This window comes from Rhamphochromis longiceps, linkage group LG2 (genome assembly GCF_057381845.1).
Source record: "Rhamphochromis longiceps isolate RC_006_pf linkage group LG2, R_longiceps_female_GT1.1, whole genome shotgun sequence".
Classification (NCBI taxonomy): domain Eukaryota; kingdom Metazoa; phylum Chordata; class Actinopteri; order Cichliformes; family Cichlidae; genus Rhamphochromis; species Rhamphochromis longiceps.
The window spans coordinates 30,620,674-30,637,540 of record NC_140558.1 but is presented as its reverse complement, the minus strand read 5'-3'; the positions used below and the strand labels follow the sequence as shown (position 1 = coordinate 30,637,540).

General features: G+C 43.7%; 1 protein-coding gene across 2 annotated transcripts in view; it reads right to left on the bottom strand.

Annotated features, from left to right (window-relative positions):
• Positions 1-16,867, bottom strand: part of nlgn3a (neuroligin 3a) — a 132,349-nt gene that overhangs the window by 1,164 nt on the left and 114,318 nt on the right. For both annotated transcript variants that reach the window (XM_085422399.1, XM_085422391.1), the window contains one exon: positions 9,565-10,354. In XM_085422399.1, coding sequence (XP_085278525.1) covers positions 9,565-10,354 — 790 coding nt within the window. The remainder of the gene's footprint in view (positions 1-9,564; positions 10,355-16,867) is intronic.

Sequence of the window (16,867 nt, the reverse complement as noted above, 5' to 3'; positions counted from 1 at the left end):
AGCAAAAGCACAAACTCGCATCGACCAGCCAAATCCTCCTGGTTATATAGGATTTGCGTGTGCATGCTGTTGTGTATATATATATGCTTTCTTCTTAATGAATGAGTTGAGAACGATTTCATATTATATTTTCCCAAATGTCTTTCTGCTTTTGGACACCTCTTTGAGCATAACCCCCCTCCCCTTCTCTTCTCTCTCCAGATGTTGTTCTTATTTCATTTCTAAGGCAGCCCACCTACAAAAAACAGGGCAAAGCCTTTTAAAGTAAACACATATGAATAAGTCAGCAGGCTTTAGGGCTCGCGTCAGGAGGCATCTTGTTGTTGATAATCCAACGCTGGTGGAGCCGTTTCGCTAATTGCTTAGGGAAGGCGGCACAGTGTGCATTGGCATCCAATGTGCTGATGTAAAGTGGACCATATTAATCAAGATACTAAAGGAACTGCTTAGCCCTGTGTGTCCATATATATGTGTGCATGCATGGATATCAGGATGTTTGCATGCATGAGAGCGAATGGATGTTTATGAGACTGAGCATGACAGACAAAAAGGAAAGAGCTTCTTCTGGATGCAGTACCTCCTGTGATCTACAGAGTTCACTGTTCCACTTTTCGGTTTTCAACATGCTGCCTCAAATGACCAGCCATTTCAATTACAGTGAAGCTATTGATTTATTGAACAAATTAACATATAGCAATCTCCGACAATCACACAACTCTTTGTTGCCGTACAATGTCAGAAGTGGGAGTTCTGTGACCCAGAATATTGCTTCTGGTAGTGATGAAAGAATTGTCCTGTAGCCACGAAAACCCAATAATTGATGTTGGAGCGGTGATGTTAAAACTTGCGCTGTTGCAAGGAGGCAAGGAGCAGTGTGACATTTCTCTAAATATCATGAAATATCCCTTTGTGGATCTGACTGCAATGTCAGTGGCAAGCAAAGTTAAAATTTAGCCGGGGATTTAGGGATATAGTGGCTACAGTGTTGTGTTTTTTTCCTGTTCTTTCTTTTTTTTTTGGCACTGGCTGAAAAACCACCAAACATGGCTAAGAGAATTAACAGCCATGCCAGAAGAATTCAACCTCCATCCTCTCTCCTGTTCGTTTTTCTGCTGTCAATTTTTCTTTTTCAGGTCAGTGCTTCTGGGAGAAGTGAGAGAGAGAGATAGAGAAGGAGAACGAGAAAAAAAGACCGAGAGAGGTAGAGAAAATTGAGACGGCTGGAGCTGAATTCCTTCGACCACGGCTGGTGTCAGCAGAGCGGCCCGTAAATAACCTCTTTTATTAGGCCCGTAATGATCCCCGATGAATATTGACAGGCAGACTATGATGACTTTGTAGCTGAATATCAGTAATTAAGTTTCAAAGGAGTAGGTGGTGGAGGTAAGGTCATATTGATCTCCCCGTGCGCAACATGCCAGAGAACAGGATGTCAATGGAGCCGCCTCAGACGTAGCTGTCTGCAGCCTGCGTGCTGCATGAATTCTTGCAAGAGTGCACCAGTGTGCACACACCCATGCAAGCACAGGCTCTCGCCCTCTATCTTACACACGTGCATGCGCATCGACAAGAACGATGGATATCGACACTGCTGCATTTAATGGGAATTCTTTATTTCCATAACACCATAAATACTCTCTTTTCTGGAAGGTCAATTTGCTGAATGGTGATGGCACAAATATTGCAACTGTCCTCTGACAGATCTCACAAAACAATCAGCATGTGCATGTGGGGAGTGCAAGGGAGTGGTGGTGCAGAGGAGTTAGAAAAGCTCTTTGGTGGCTGGCTGGCTGGTTCAGTGCAAGTGTAGATGAATAATTTAGGGAACACAAAGAAATCAATGTGGCATCTTTAGTTAATTTGATTTGCCGCATTAGAGAACAACTGGCTGCCTTATCTAATTACACACACATATGCTTGGGTAATTGTTGCAAAGTCAATAGTAAACAGGCTACATTCCTTTGAACAATTTCTACCACTGCTGCTCAACTTTGGGCTCCTGTGTGGCTTTGAAGTGCTGCCCTGAGCTGCAGAGTCACAGGGAGTGATCTGAACTCAAGCTTTACTAGTCAGTGTAGCGAGGGCAACTAGGTTACCCTGTTCGATTTGTATCAGTGGGTGCTGCTGTGCGCCGTTGTCAGATTGACTGTTTCTTGAGTGCTGTGCTGCTGTGCTCTCCATCTGTGGTAAAATAGTGCTGTAATCATTTGTTAAAGTCTCTACAGGTGCCAACCTGTCTGAACTGCATGCTCATCTTATAACAGGTCTACTGTAAAATCCAACACAATAGGCTTTAATATATTCAGCAAGAATGAAGGTGCCAGGTTTTGTTGGGAAGTGTTTTTTTAATCTTTGTTTAGCATGTATGCATGGAAAAAATAGTATGATGCTTCAGCAGATACTGTGCTTAACATGTAAAGATAATAAAGACACTTTGGGGTTTTTTTTTGCCTGTCCTGTTTGGATCTTTAGCCATCAGAATTGTTGTCTCAAGGCCAAGAAAGATGCCAAGCGGATTTACTTTACCAATTGGATCATCATGGCCTTGCCATATTGGTCCATTTGATTGACCTTTATTATAATTATGTATTTATTTTATTTTATTTCGGTTGTTACAGATGGGACAGACATGATTGGGGGATAGGACAGGGAGAAAGAATGAAAGAAAGAGGGAGAGAAAGAAAAATAGAGGGGAGAAGAGATGGTAAGAAAGGGGGGGAGAAAAAAAAAGAAAAAAAAAACAAAACACCTTGATCACGTATGGAGATAAGAAAAAACAGAAGAGAAAACAAACAAAAAAGAGCAACATAATAAATACAACACCATCACAATAAACTAGCTAACAGTAGATAACAGTAGATACTAAATATTACATGTTATTGAGCAGTACGCAAGATCAACAGCGCACAATGTGCTTTGAGGTAGCAGCCAAGAAAGGTGTAGTTTGTGTCTGTGAACACCCGTGTGTACACCTGTGTGCATCAGCACGCTTGTATTCAAAAGGTTTCTCCATGTAACAATCTGCTAGGGAGTGTGGGGAGCCATAGCCCCATCCCCCAGGGCATGAAGCAGGTATGGAGGAGATCCAGGCCCCAGACATCCAGAGGCCCCAGAATACGAGGACCCAAGGAGGACCACCAGGGGGGCAACCGTGCCACCCTCCTGGGAAGAGCTGAGGAGAGCTCCAAACAAGAGGTCACCCAGCAGCCATGGAGCAGAGGCCAGAGGGGGTTGCAGTAACGTGCCAACGGGTTCTGCCGGCAGCCAGCTGTGCCAGAGAGGACCGGGCCTCAGGCCCAGAGGCCAATTAATAAAAATAAATAAAAAAGACACTTTAAAGGAGTTCCAGTGTCTAATTCGGATGCTAATTAGAAGTTACGCCAGTGAATTTTCACTGTCGTTAAAAAAATTAAAACATATATTAAAAAACAATTTTAACCTGTTCAAACACTTCTGGCAAGCTGATATTAAATGGGAGGGTGTGTAGCTATTCATTTGAAGTGTCTGGATAAACTCAGATTAAAGCCAAATCTTGTGATCACCAGCTCTTTTCACTTTTAAACATAACATCAGTCTGGGTACAAAACTCTGCAAAGTGCACTGTTGTCCCGTCTCACCGCATGCGTTCAGCTCTGTGGCGAATGCCTGGTGTGACTTGCATGAAGAGCCCTGGCATAATGTGATGTTTGTGGTCCTGTTGGTGCTGTCAGAGCTCCCCTGCATTAGCTGATAGCCTGCTTCCTGTCAAACCTCCCACCTAATCTGGGGATGGCCACTGAAGCTGTGGCTGGACTCCCAGGCAGAGGAGAGGGATTATTACACCCATAAAAGCAGGCGTTTTAATGGCCTTTCAGATTTCCTCTGATGTGTTCATATGGCCGTGGTAGTATAAACTATCGCCTTCATCTCCTCGTCACAACCTCCCGCCACCACCAATCTCAGTGACCTGCTGACCCCTGCTAACCTTGGCCTGTCAAGCGTATTTAAGTGTTCCCATGTGCTCTTATTTATGATTGATGGAGAATTTGGATTTCATCTCGCGACTGTCAGCCTGCGTGCCTGCATGTGCACATCTGTGTGTGTGTGTGATTGTACTGGATTTGGGCCACATTATGGTACAATAACCTCTTGGACTGAACAAGTGAAGCACTTAAACACAAGACATGTCACATTTCACAAAGCTGTTCACGCTCTGTGGTGAGGACAATGGGCCTCTCCCGGCTGATATTAAAAGTGTTAAGCAGTTCTGCTATAAGAAGCCGTGCCACCTGGATGACAGACACGACTCTCGGCTCTGCCTACACATGTGGCAGAATGGGACCGGAGCTCATTACTTATTCCGAGCTCTATCTGCAAGCGCTGATGTAAAAGGTAGATAAGGGGAGAGAATGAATATCATTTTCTGTCTTTTTTCATTCCCGGTGTACCTCCTTCCCCTTTTCATCCTGATGTAATTTGAAGCGCTTGAATGATCATAGACCTAGCCATCACCAAATCTGAAAAGACACGTTTACGTGCCCTAAGGCGGAAGACAAGAATCTATTTTCACTGCACTCAAGGTCTCTGAATCCTGAGCTGAGTGTAGCTTCTCAATTTATATATATATATATATATATATATGTATATATATATATGTATATATATATGTATATATATATATATATATAATATACCAAGAAGCATGCATTAATTTAACGGCACTGATGCTCATTTTGCTAGGCTGCAGAAAAAAAAGCTTTCTTTGGTATTGTTGTCATTGTTGCGTAACAAATTCATCCCCTGCAGTTGTTTATCTCCTTACCAGGTGACGCAAAGTAAGGAACTAATTGTAATTTTCACTCCATGAGAAGGTTACCAGATCTTTTCCCCCAACACTGTGCTTGAAATTTTGAAGAAATACACTCAGTCTCATTCTGTTTGTAGACTTTGTCTTGGTTCAGTGTATGGGATGGGCTGGAGGGGGGCATCCTCAGCGCTGAACAGGCAAATTATCAGCCTGTGCTCTTTTGCCCTTCATGTGGTTGCACGGTGGGACATGGGGCTGAGTGATGCGAGGTTCATATTTAATGGCAGCCTTCGGTTCAGCAGGCTAAGTGATGCGGGGCGAGGCGCTGTGACTTTGGGGTGGGCAGAAGTGTTGGAGGACACAGCTCTGGGGCCGCTCCCTGTTATAGATGCCATTGATTTGTTTGATTAGATGAGTGGCAGCGAAGAAAAAAAAAAAACGCTTCTCCTGGCTCTCACGAAACTTTCCCTACTTTCACTTTGTCCTTTTTTTTTTTGAACAATCAGGAGCTTTAAGCTACGTCTGAAGATCATTTTACATGAATACGTTTAAGAATATTATTCATGTTTTAACCTGACAACCACTTATTCGCAGACGCATACATGCAGATCTACTTCCTCTTCTCCTCCCCTGCGGCCCTCCTCTCATTACATTCACTGCACAGCATGGACACCGATCAATGGCATCCCGGCCCCTTAACAAGCCACACCACTTCCTTACCTTCTCTAATGCAAATCAGGATATTGGCTACAAATCTCCTATCAAGTGAGTGCCTATTTAATGGAGTAGGTAGGTTGCTGTTGGGGGCTGAGCTTTTCGACAATGCCAAGCATTCAGTACTCCCGGTGCAGGTTTAGTCGGTTGGGCCTAACGAAGGAAACTGAAGAGAACCAGGGATAATCCAGACGAAGGACAAAGAGGGAGATCAGAGTTGAATGATGTAACTACTAGACAGCTGGGGTAAAAAAAAGGAAAAAAAGGCTGAAGCTTTGCGTGAATGAGGTCAGACAGGAGAAACAGCTGATGTATGTGTGTTGTTAATCCTACAGAAGAGGAGTGTTCGATTGACAAGTAGGAGGAAAACAAAAGAAAAATCAACCAGCAGTGTTGTAAATCAGAGTGCTGGCTGTAACACTGTACCACAGACACACAGTGTAGTTACTTCTGTCTACATTTGTTTAGTTGGCAGCCTTTGTCACCAAACCAATCAATGGTGCATATTTTAGCTCACACTGTGATCGTAATACATGACTGTATAGAATAATGAGAGAGAGAGTGAGAGAGGAATGGGGGATCTGTGGAGGAGAATTAAAAAAAAAAACAACAACACGTGACAGCGCTCTGCTCTCTAACTACCTAGCTATACCCAGCACTGCATGTGGCAGAGCTCAGACACAGAACTGGGGAAATGAGCACAAGCCAGCAGGATAAAAACAAGTATAAAGATGGACCAACAAATTTCTAGCACTAATGATATATAATGATTGATCTTTTCCAGGCCTTTCATCATCCTGTCTTTTTCTGAAGACTTCTGCCAAAGTTTCTTTCTTTCTTTCTTTCTTTCTTTCTTTCTTTCTTTCTTTCTTTCTTTCTTTTTTGTGTAAAGTTGTGTCGCTGCTGTGCTCGCATCAGTCGCAGTAGACTTGTGCGCGAAAAAAAAAGAAAACCAAAGTTTTGACAATACAGTTCAGATGAAGTTGTTGTGGCAAGCCCAGGCCAATTTTTGCTAGTCAATAGTAAAACAAATGTTGCAGCCAGAAAAAAAACCCTCAGAGCTGAGCAAATCCCTGCGCTTCGGAAACATCTCTGACTCTTGGGAAAGAACGGCCCCATAGTGTAAACGCACACTCTCGCTCTCACAATCACACCCGCACACATGTGCGCACACACACTAAGAAGATTTGACAGTGTGCACTCTGTATGCTTTTATGCTTCACTGATGCTGATGGAGGAAAAAAAAAAGGGCATGGGAAGGGATTTGCCCTGTAAAGATGACACAAGAGAGCCAGGGACAGGAAGAGCTTTGGGGGGAATGCTGCTATGATACCCACTGTTGACATGCAGCCCAAGTGTTTCGACATCGTGTCACACATGTTCTTACAGCCGATTTAGAGACAGGGGCAGGAAGTGCAATCTGGGTCAGTTCATTATGAACATCTGGAAGGGGAGCGAGAGCTACTCTGCAGATACAGGCGAGATGGCTGTTGGACGAGCCATGAAGGCGAAGCCAATTCAGTTGGGTCTTAATTAAAAATACGTCCTCCTGAGCCAGATTGCGTTGGGTGGTGTTAGAAGAGAGTGATATCCCCTCACGTGGTCTAAATGAGAGGCACGAACTTCAGAGTCTGTGGGAAATATCTTAAATCCTCAATTCCCCCCCTCCTTTAAGAGTTTATGGTAGATTCCTTTACATAGGCCTGGGTAAAATTACCCTTTAAAGCAGCACGGTGAGTTTTTATTCTGCTGGTATCTAATCCTGGGCTCTTTACCATCTGAGTGCCTAATTGTGGTTTGCCTGTAATCTTTCTATCTGGAGACAGGCCAAGGCGACACACCACAGGACAGATACCCATAACATGGTGAACACAGATCTAGAACCGGTTTATCCTCTCGCTGCTCTGCCCCTAATCTCAATCAATCAGTGACATGGAAATCTACAAAACTGACATGGGGTCAGTTGTAAAGTGCAGTTTGCTTTTTCTACTCTTGGCGCATGCCAGGGTGAAGGCTAGGTTAGGGTTACAGCAGGCTCACTGCCCACGGCGCTGTGTTGAGTCTGACTGGATATAGGCATGGCAGACATGCTGTCATCCTTCATCAGAATTAATTTTGGTGACATCACAAGATCCAAGATCAGAGACATAAGCACCATGCATTGTTAACTCGAGACCTCAAACTTCTGTTTGTCATTTAGATTAAACACATTGTCTCCTCTCATGAGACCAGATCACTTTCTTGAAATGACAAGTTAAAAAAAAAAGAAAAAGAAAAACGAAAATCAATCTGTGCGCATCTACAAATGCAGCTTTGTGTGTGTTGACACAAAATGGCTGCCAGGCAGAGGAGACAGCTGTCCGGGCATCACTGATGGACTTCAGTGCTTTCCGACATCATTCCATCTGCACTAGTCAGCCATTAGCAGCTCAAGGTCCTATCAGCCAGACGATTGGATGTAAATGCCACCTGATTGGACGGCAGATGATGTAGAGACAGATAAAAAAACAGAACAAGATTTCTGATGGCATCCCATTCAGGATGGGATCAATACCCCTCTAGGAACAGGGATTGTCAAATTAAATTTAAGTTGTTAGAAATGATTACTAGTAGTCATACAAAATGGTCCGGTTTTGTGATGGGTGGTGGGGAAATTGAGCATAGTGGGGAGCAAGAGACACCCAGGGCACGAGTGATTGACTGGGCCCAGGCTTAGGGAATCAATACCGCTGAGGGCAAGAGTTTGATATGCCTCCCTGATAAGTCTTTGTGTCTTTTGGTCCCCGGTATAATAGAGCATAGATAGTATTTCCAGCCAAACACGCACGCACACACGCAGCCACAGTACACACACATATGGACGCAAGTATACAGAAGGGCAGGCAGCCATGCACCCAAACAGGCAGCCAAGCACGAATAGCACAGCACACATTCTGCAGGAACATTTAATCGTCCTCACATTCAATATGTCTCAGGTTTTCAGACTGAGACCCAGGAAGTCGGGGCAAAAAATACCTCAGAAAAAATGTCTCTCTTGAAAAATGCCTTTTCTGCCCTATACTATCTATTGTAGAGCTTCCTTTCTCCTGCAGCTCATTTTTTGCGGCACAGAAGTGCTATTAATAGAACTGAAATAGGATTTTTTTAAAAAAAATCTGTAACCTTCTATTAATAACTTAGCAAGTTCATAATTGCATGCGCACTAGTTTAACAAATGTAAAAGTACAGTTGTTAGAAAACACAAACCAGGGGGAATGTGGAGAAGCACTGTGTTTCTGCAGGAGGAAACACAACACAAACACCTGCCTGATCTGAGATCAGAGATTAATATATCCAGTCTACCCACTGTTAAATGAGCTTCTGCATTTGTAGCTATCTGTTCATGTTCCTTATGGTTTCTTACCACTGCACAACTACTACAGATTGTGCTGGTGAGTTTATGCTCTTAAGACGGTCTATGGAGTGGTAGAAATAAGCTACCGGAGGAAGAGCGAGCACAAGAAAACCCACACATAAACTATCAACATGCATCCATGCATGCATCCATCAGTCCATCGGTTCGCCCAGAACATCTTACTGAGCTGGCCTTAAGTTAAGATAACACTCTGTAACCCTCGGGGTAAAACCTCAGTCATCAATTTTAGAGAGTAAAGCTTCAGGTAAAAATGTAAGTTACTGTATACTAGGACTGCAACATATTTTTGATCAATTACTAATATATTTGTACGATTTAAATGTCCTGCTTTATCCAGCAAACAGTCACAGCAATACAAAAGAAAACATATTCACGTCTTGATCCAACAAGTGTTTTGCATTGTTTTCTTACAAAAAAAGGCTTAACAATTAAAATAACTGAAAATAACTTAAATAACAGCTAATTGATTAAATGACTGATCCTTTTATCTTTACAGTGTGCTTTTGCTGAGTAGAAAATGAGCAAACAGGAAATTGACTACTTGAGCACATAGGCATACATCAATATCAAGCTGCTACCATTATGAATACGTTTGTAATTTAAATGGCAATGGTAGCTTCCCTCTGATGGAAAACTAAAAAGTGCTCACCCAGTCTTGGCAAAGTTGGTCCAGTAGGTCATGACCACAGCACTCAGCATGACATCGTTCTTGGAGAAGTTGCAGGGAAAAAGGTCAGTGGGACCAATCATAGGAATTCCAAAAACATAGGGCACCTCATCGCCATGGGCGGCATCAGACCAGGCGGGCTTCATCAAGCTCTGGCAGTGATGGTAAAAGGCGTAGAAGTAGGTGGGCGAGCCATAGCGAGCGTGGAGATCAGCCGTAACCACCGACGGCTCGACCCACTGGTGGTCAGTAAATAAAGCCACCAGCGTTTTTCGTCTGGTCTCAGGATTGTCCCTGTCTGCCCAGTCTGTATACATGAACTTAATGGTTTCCCTAAGTGTGTCCTTGCCTTCCGGGTACCCGTAAAGACTGTCCACAAAATCGGACACAGAAAAATCAAAGTCATTTCCAGATACGCCGTCCTCTGAATCCACCACGTTCTCCACAAACCGGAGCCCTTCACCCTGGTTGACCCCCAGCATAATATCATAGTTGAGAAACTCTCCTTGCTCCATTAGGATCTCAGGGTCGTCGGGAATAACATCACCATCAATTACAGGTCCAAAGGCCACGTGGTACCTTGCAGGCTGTATGTCCTGCTCCACCAGCTCCCTGGAGCTCTTCTTCCTCAGACAGTCCACCATGTCTGATGTGTCCAGCACATTACAGCCCACCTTCTCTGCCAGGAGACGCGTATACTTGACCGGCTGATAGTTCACTGCCCAGCTGGAGAGGGCTGAGCCGCTCTGAATGATGGCTCTGTGGAACAGACCTGCACAAGGACACAAGAAGAGACAAGATGATGTTTACTGTTGTTATTCTGAAGGATAATTCAGTTATGCACTATACTACATGATAGCAGTTAATTTCGTTGCTGCCATGATCAAAAGGGGGCTGTCTGCTACACAGTTGATAAGAATAACAAAGGAGAGACAGAAAAAGTCCTTGTTGCCATGCAGAACAATAATGGAATCACTGCCGTGATAATGAATGTGCAGATGGCCTGGTCTCGCCGACAGCTCGCAGACATGGGAAAGAATCAGCGCTCTGTCTGTCATCCTCTCTTCCCCTATCCATCTCTACGTGCCCTCTCGGAAAATGAATCAAAGCTGCCAAACAAGTCTATACCGTAAAATATATTAACGCCGAATTCCCTCATGCACATGCACCACAGTTTGATTTAAGAATATATGAACCCTGTTTCCCATCCCCTCCTGGTGATAACGTTCTTTTCAAGGTAGCTTAAACTGGGTGAAGCAATTACACACAGACTTTTTGCGCTCATTATATATGCATAGCACCCCTGCATCAGTTATATGTCAGTTTTTTTCACATAGCAAAATTGAAGTCTTTCACATTTTTTCCATGTGGAAGACCACTAAATTCAACATAGTGGGTGGGTGGATTTCTATAAATAATAATAATAAAAAAAAACCCTGACTCCCACTCACTGCATTTGCAGAAGTAGCTGCAAATTTTTAAACTGGCACTAGAACACACTGCGGTGGCAAGCAATGAAAGAAGACCAGACTGCACAGAAAAGGTCTCACCTGCTTGTGCGCTGCAGAAATAGACACATGTTGAAACAAGAGTCAACAGATCACGCATTATACGAATCTACATGGAAGTTTGTTTCTTGTGTGTGGGTTTTGAAAAGGGGGTGGAGGTGGTTCAGAAATCAAGGCGAACGCATTTACAGTCTCACGGGGAGCTCTTGCAAATTAAATTACATTTTAGCTGCACTGATGTATGAAGGAAATCTGAAATGACTGTTCATCAAGGAACAAATCCAAAACAACAAACATAATTTCCTTAGAAATAATTGGAAAATTTGAGAAGAGTGAAGGTAAAACGACATGCACCCCCCTCCACACACCTAGTGTCAGTTAGGCCTCCCTCATATCACCGGCAGCGCCCTGTCCTCGACAGCACCACTCATCTGCACTCCAGATATGGTTTTCGAAAATCACAAGTGCTATTTTACTGATCTCAGAGAAAATCAGAGGCAAAGCTCCTACCACTTGACCATGCCGCTTTATTGCTCACGGCGCTATCATTGCCGGAGTCAAGGAATTCCAGTGAACTCATGATATTGAAAGCCACAGCGGAAGAAATACTCCTGAAATGGCATGCATTAAAAAAAATGTCATTAGACATCCCACACTGAAGCCAAAAAGACTAGCAGAGAAACATACAGGCACGCAGACTCAGTTTGTGATTTTTCAGCGTCAGTGTGGGTGGCTGTGCTGAAATCTTTGTGTTTATGAGGTAAACAGCAGACTTAAGTGCCAGATATATCACTTTGGTAGTCTTAATCAGAGGCGGCAGGGGGTTTATTTCTTCTCGGCGAAGACGGAGTGTTTATTTACAGAACTATTTACATTTATTTGTTCTCAAGTAGTAAGTAGAATTAATGTGTCTGGGTGAGTGAACTGTAAAGCGTTTCTGTTGTGAGTCTGTTCACTAGTATATGATGCATTTTAATGTTTATTTCAAGAGCTGATCTATTCTATTTTTCTACTTGTCTGAATATAAGTTTTTGACTTAATCCCCCGTGCCACACTGTCATTTTTGATGTCTTTGTTTTTCTGTCTACGTGGATAAGACCTTCCGCCTTCAGTGGTGCTGGCCTCACAGTGCCCCTTGAACTGAGCTGTGGTTGTGCATCTCCGCAGGACGGTGGCCTGTGCTGTGTCCCACGGAGCGGAAGCAGATGTCGAGGGCTTCGCCCACTTGAAAGCATTAGAGGGGCAGTCGCAAGATGAAAGATGGCCGCTTGGAGGCTGAGAGAGGGTAGGGGGTGGGCTGGGGCTTAATCCTGCCATCCCTCCCTCCTCTTCTTCCTCCTCCTCTCCTCTCCACTCGCCTTCCCCTCCCCTCACTCTTTAGTGGTATTGCCTCTCTTCACATCTCAACTCTGATTGCGCTGTTCAAATAGAGCCAGTCATGGTGCAGGAAGTCTGTCCTGAATCCCAATGCCGCCAGCAATACCACAGCCACTTTTTGAATGTCTTTGATCAGAAGTTGCTGTAGGAAAACGTTTGCCAGTGCACAGGTTCCTGTGATTGCCAAGGCAATTTGACAGACATACGTATATCAAATCCGTTTGCAGTAATTGGAGAGAGCTGCTTGAGTGTACCTTGGCTGGGTCCCATGTCCAGATACACCCCAACCAACCAACAGATGGCCAGCTGCTGAGGAAGCTACAGCCAGGTTGACACTCCTGGATTTATCTCCTGCTTTGGTTGATGAAAAGAAGGACGAATGAATAAGGTTTTACTATTGTTTTGTCAGGAAACATATAAATCCAGCACTCAAGAGCTGTCACTGGGCCGATAAATATGTATTAGAGCTGTGTGTGATGAGCCCCACTGTGGTCGGAAGCTCACTGGGGAAGGTCAAAGAGAGAGGAGAGAAGTGCACAGGCTTTATCACCCACTGAGGGAATCCACTAATTATCCACACTGGGACGAGGATGTCTGCATATGTGAGAGCACACTTGTGCGTTTGCATGTGTGTGTACGTGCATCCACGCATGTTTTTGCTGACTTTGATTGATAAAGCAAAGAGATGGGCCTGTCGATGGATAGAGCAACCGTTGACAGGCATCATCATGATGGGAATTAACCATTTGTGACACCGTTTTGTCTCTAGTATCTACTCTGACACCTGCGGAGGCAGTGATTCCTTACGCGCCATCCGGGTGAATTAAACAGAAAGTGCACGAACGCACGCGCAGCATTAATATCCACCAAGTTTTATTTTGTAAAAGCAACAGATAGCCTGATTATTATCTGCCTGTGTTTGACATGCGAGGACCCGACACCCAAACTGTGAGCAGATCCATCAAACTATAGCATTGCTGGCAGATTGAGGTCACGCTGAATTATGACTGGAGCTGCAAGGTAATCACTCATTGGGCCCCTGCTAAAATGCTGTTGTGTCGCCCCGCAGCCGCCTCTGTGCTGTGGTTTTCTGACCTCGACCGCGTTGCCCCCCCCCTACACTTCATCCTCGCTAGACTCCCGTTAAACAGGCGTGTAGTTCAGGCCCCGTATTGGTGGAGTGCCTTGTGGAGATAATTCACTGATGATAAGAAAGAAAGAGCTTGACCTTGGGGCCAATGATGACCATCGCATCGGTTGGAGAGCCACACACACTAAAACACACCCACAGGCTCAGACAAGTTTAAACATTGTTTTGACAATAACAATATGGATAACGTGCTGATACTAATGAGCAAATCCTGCATCAGTGGAGAGAGTAGCATGACGTGGTTGTACTTTGGATCACTGTGATGTATTATGCGGCAGCTACGGGCATGTGTGAGAGTTCAGTCTGTGTTAATGGACAAGGATGCTATGCTGGTGCCAGTTAGTGCGATAAATGACTGTACTCTGTAATCTGGAACAGCTGGCAAAATGCACTCAAGCGTCAGTGGTGAGTTTCATCAGTCTGCGGTGCCGTGATGTTTTTAACGGCAAAATCCATCCCACAGAACCGCTCCAAATGCCATCCGCACAAACAACAAGGAAAAGAAAAAAACAAAGAACACCTTCGTAAGTTTGGACCGGCTAGGTCTCATTTCATAGGTCAGCGATTCATTTTTCCTTCCAATATTCCTACACGACTTTCAAAGCTATTATGGACAAAAATATGCAAGGCAGCAAAATGTTATCAAAACTCTTCTCCAACACATAAAAGCCATCGCAGGGGAGAAATAACGTAGCCATGGGGACATGTATTTCTCGCTCCTTTTTCTCCTCGCTAACAACTTGTTTTTTTTTGCTTGCTTCAATCCATCCCCTGCTCTGGTTTTCCTCCCTCTCTGTTGCATTCACGCAGTCTCCTTTTCTGAGGGACCACGCTGAGTCCTTCCCTGCTGATTATTAGACATAAGCTTGCGTTCAGCGGAGCTTGAATCCTCTGAGCCATCTTACCTCCACCATCTCATCACTGTAAGCAAATCTCCACAGACCCGTGGACTTTGCAGAGCCCCCCCTCTGTTGAAAGCATTTCTCTCCGTCTACAGCCAAACTAGGCTAGCACAGTAGTTGGACACAGTAAGTGTTGTTCTGCCTCTCTTGCTGCATTTCACTCAGTCGGTAGTGTTGTTATCTTCTTCCAGGAATCCACAGTGTTAGTGTCTTTTTTTTTCCTTTTTTTTTTTTTTTAAATTAACTACGGGAATAAATGCAGTGAACTTAATGCAAATATTCGCATGTGAAATATTTAAAGCCAGGTGGGAGACCATAAAATCTGTCAAATTATCTATCCTTGGCCGGTTGCAGTTAAAGCTGTTGTCTCCATGGCTACAGCTTACAGGCAGCATCCACTTAAACACAAGTGCCTCTGGTCTGATCATGCATTAGTCCATGGGTAATTTCACATCGGTATGGCAGCCCCGAAACAACACCTACATTGTTTTTTCTGTTCCATTAAAATTTCCACCCAACACTAAACTTGTCAACTTCAAAATGACACTGACAGAATCAACATCCGAGCAAAATGACTTTTAGGACAGCAGCGTCTTTGAAAATACTTTCTGCATTCCCTTAGGCTGCAAGGACATTTTTTAAAGGGACAGTTCAGCCCAAACTGAATGTCCATATTTTTTCTCTGGCATGTAGTGCTGCTTTAGATTGTTTGGCGTGACAAAAAAAGCAGGGAACAACTTTGAAAGTTTGGACTGGCTAACTTGCATTTTACAGTATAGGTCAGTGATTCATTTTTTCTTCCAGTGCTCTACTTTGGGTGGCTGAGTCTCAGGAGGTACGGTAGGGCTTTGGGAGGTTGGTGGTTCAATCCCTAGCTGCTCCAGTCTGCATGCCAAAGTATCTCTGAAGATATTGAACTGTTGCTCTAAGTGCAACAGGAGTGAATTTAAAGCACTCAGACTTGGAAAAACGTGTTTGTGAATCAGGCACGTTGAGTGCTAGAGTAGAAAAGTGGCATATACGAAACATTTACATGACTTTAAAAGCTGTTACGGACAAGGTGGATTTATCCATCTAGATTGTTTGGGGTGAGGTGGCCTTAGTCTTAGACCACCAACAAATTCATTTGAAAGCTTCTCTTTCCAGATGTCATGATGAGGTCAGTCAAAAAATTCCACAAGCCTTATGTGAGCATGTATCCATGAATCATTCCTTTCCTATTTCCTACCAAGACACAGCTCCTCACCCATTTACTGTGGAAAGGGAGGCAAGGAACTACCATCAATGAGAGACTTGTGCTCATGACAGTGAGACATGATGTAAACGTTAATGGCTTCACCTCCAGGCTGAGCTGCAGTAGGTGCACACATCCTTTGACTCTTGGATGGAGACTGGTGTAAAGAACATACCTCTTGCATAAACAAAAAATGCACCAAGATTTTTGGAATTTAAAACAAATAATTGTGTCATCATTTATGTAAAGGAATCTTCAAAAAACATGTGTTTGGTTCTGTGTTTTTCCACTAACATAATAAGGCGATAAGGAGTTTGCATGCTCTCCCGGTGTTTGCGTGGGTCCTCTCCGTGTATTCTGGCTTCCTCCCACAATCCAAAGACATGCAGTTAGTAGCGTTAGGTGAATTGGTGATTCTAATTTGCTTATAGGTGTGGATGTGAGAGCGAATGGTTTTCTGTCTCTCTGTGTTAGCCCTGCGACAGACTGGAGATCTGTTTAGGGAGTACTCCACCTCTCACACTATGGTAGCTGGCTACAGCCCCCTTGTGACCTGGGTAAGGGTAAGCAGAAGAGAATGGATGGACAACAAGGCAAGTTCTATCTAGCTACTTTATTTTTAAGAGAAATCTATAGACCCAAAACTGGGCAACTAACACCAAAGACAATCTAGATATGTAAATAGTATTACAGATCAGAAAGAAACATGCATTTTTATTATTATTATTATTATTTTTTTTTTTTATCTAGGTGATTTGTTATTTGTAGTACCTGCTTGCTTAAACATTAAAAATGAAAAAAGACATAAAATAGCCCACTTATGATTGATTGCATGCACAATTTATTTAGCGTCAGAGCTACAACTGTTACTAGTACCTACAGTAGCTTCAATTCTTTTCCCCTCTAAACTAGATTTACTCTGGACCTGTTTCATAACAGATGATCCAACAGGATAGCTGCCAAAGAAAATGTATCGTCCTCCCAGAAACTGACAGTTTTTTTCTTTTTTGTTACCGATCATAATACAGACGTACACTGTTTCCTAATTTGTAGCAAACTTTAGCCTGGCTTAAATCCCAGGTGGCCTTGTAGCAACACTTAAGTGAAGAGCAGG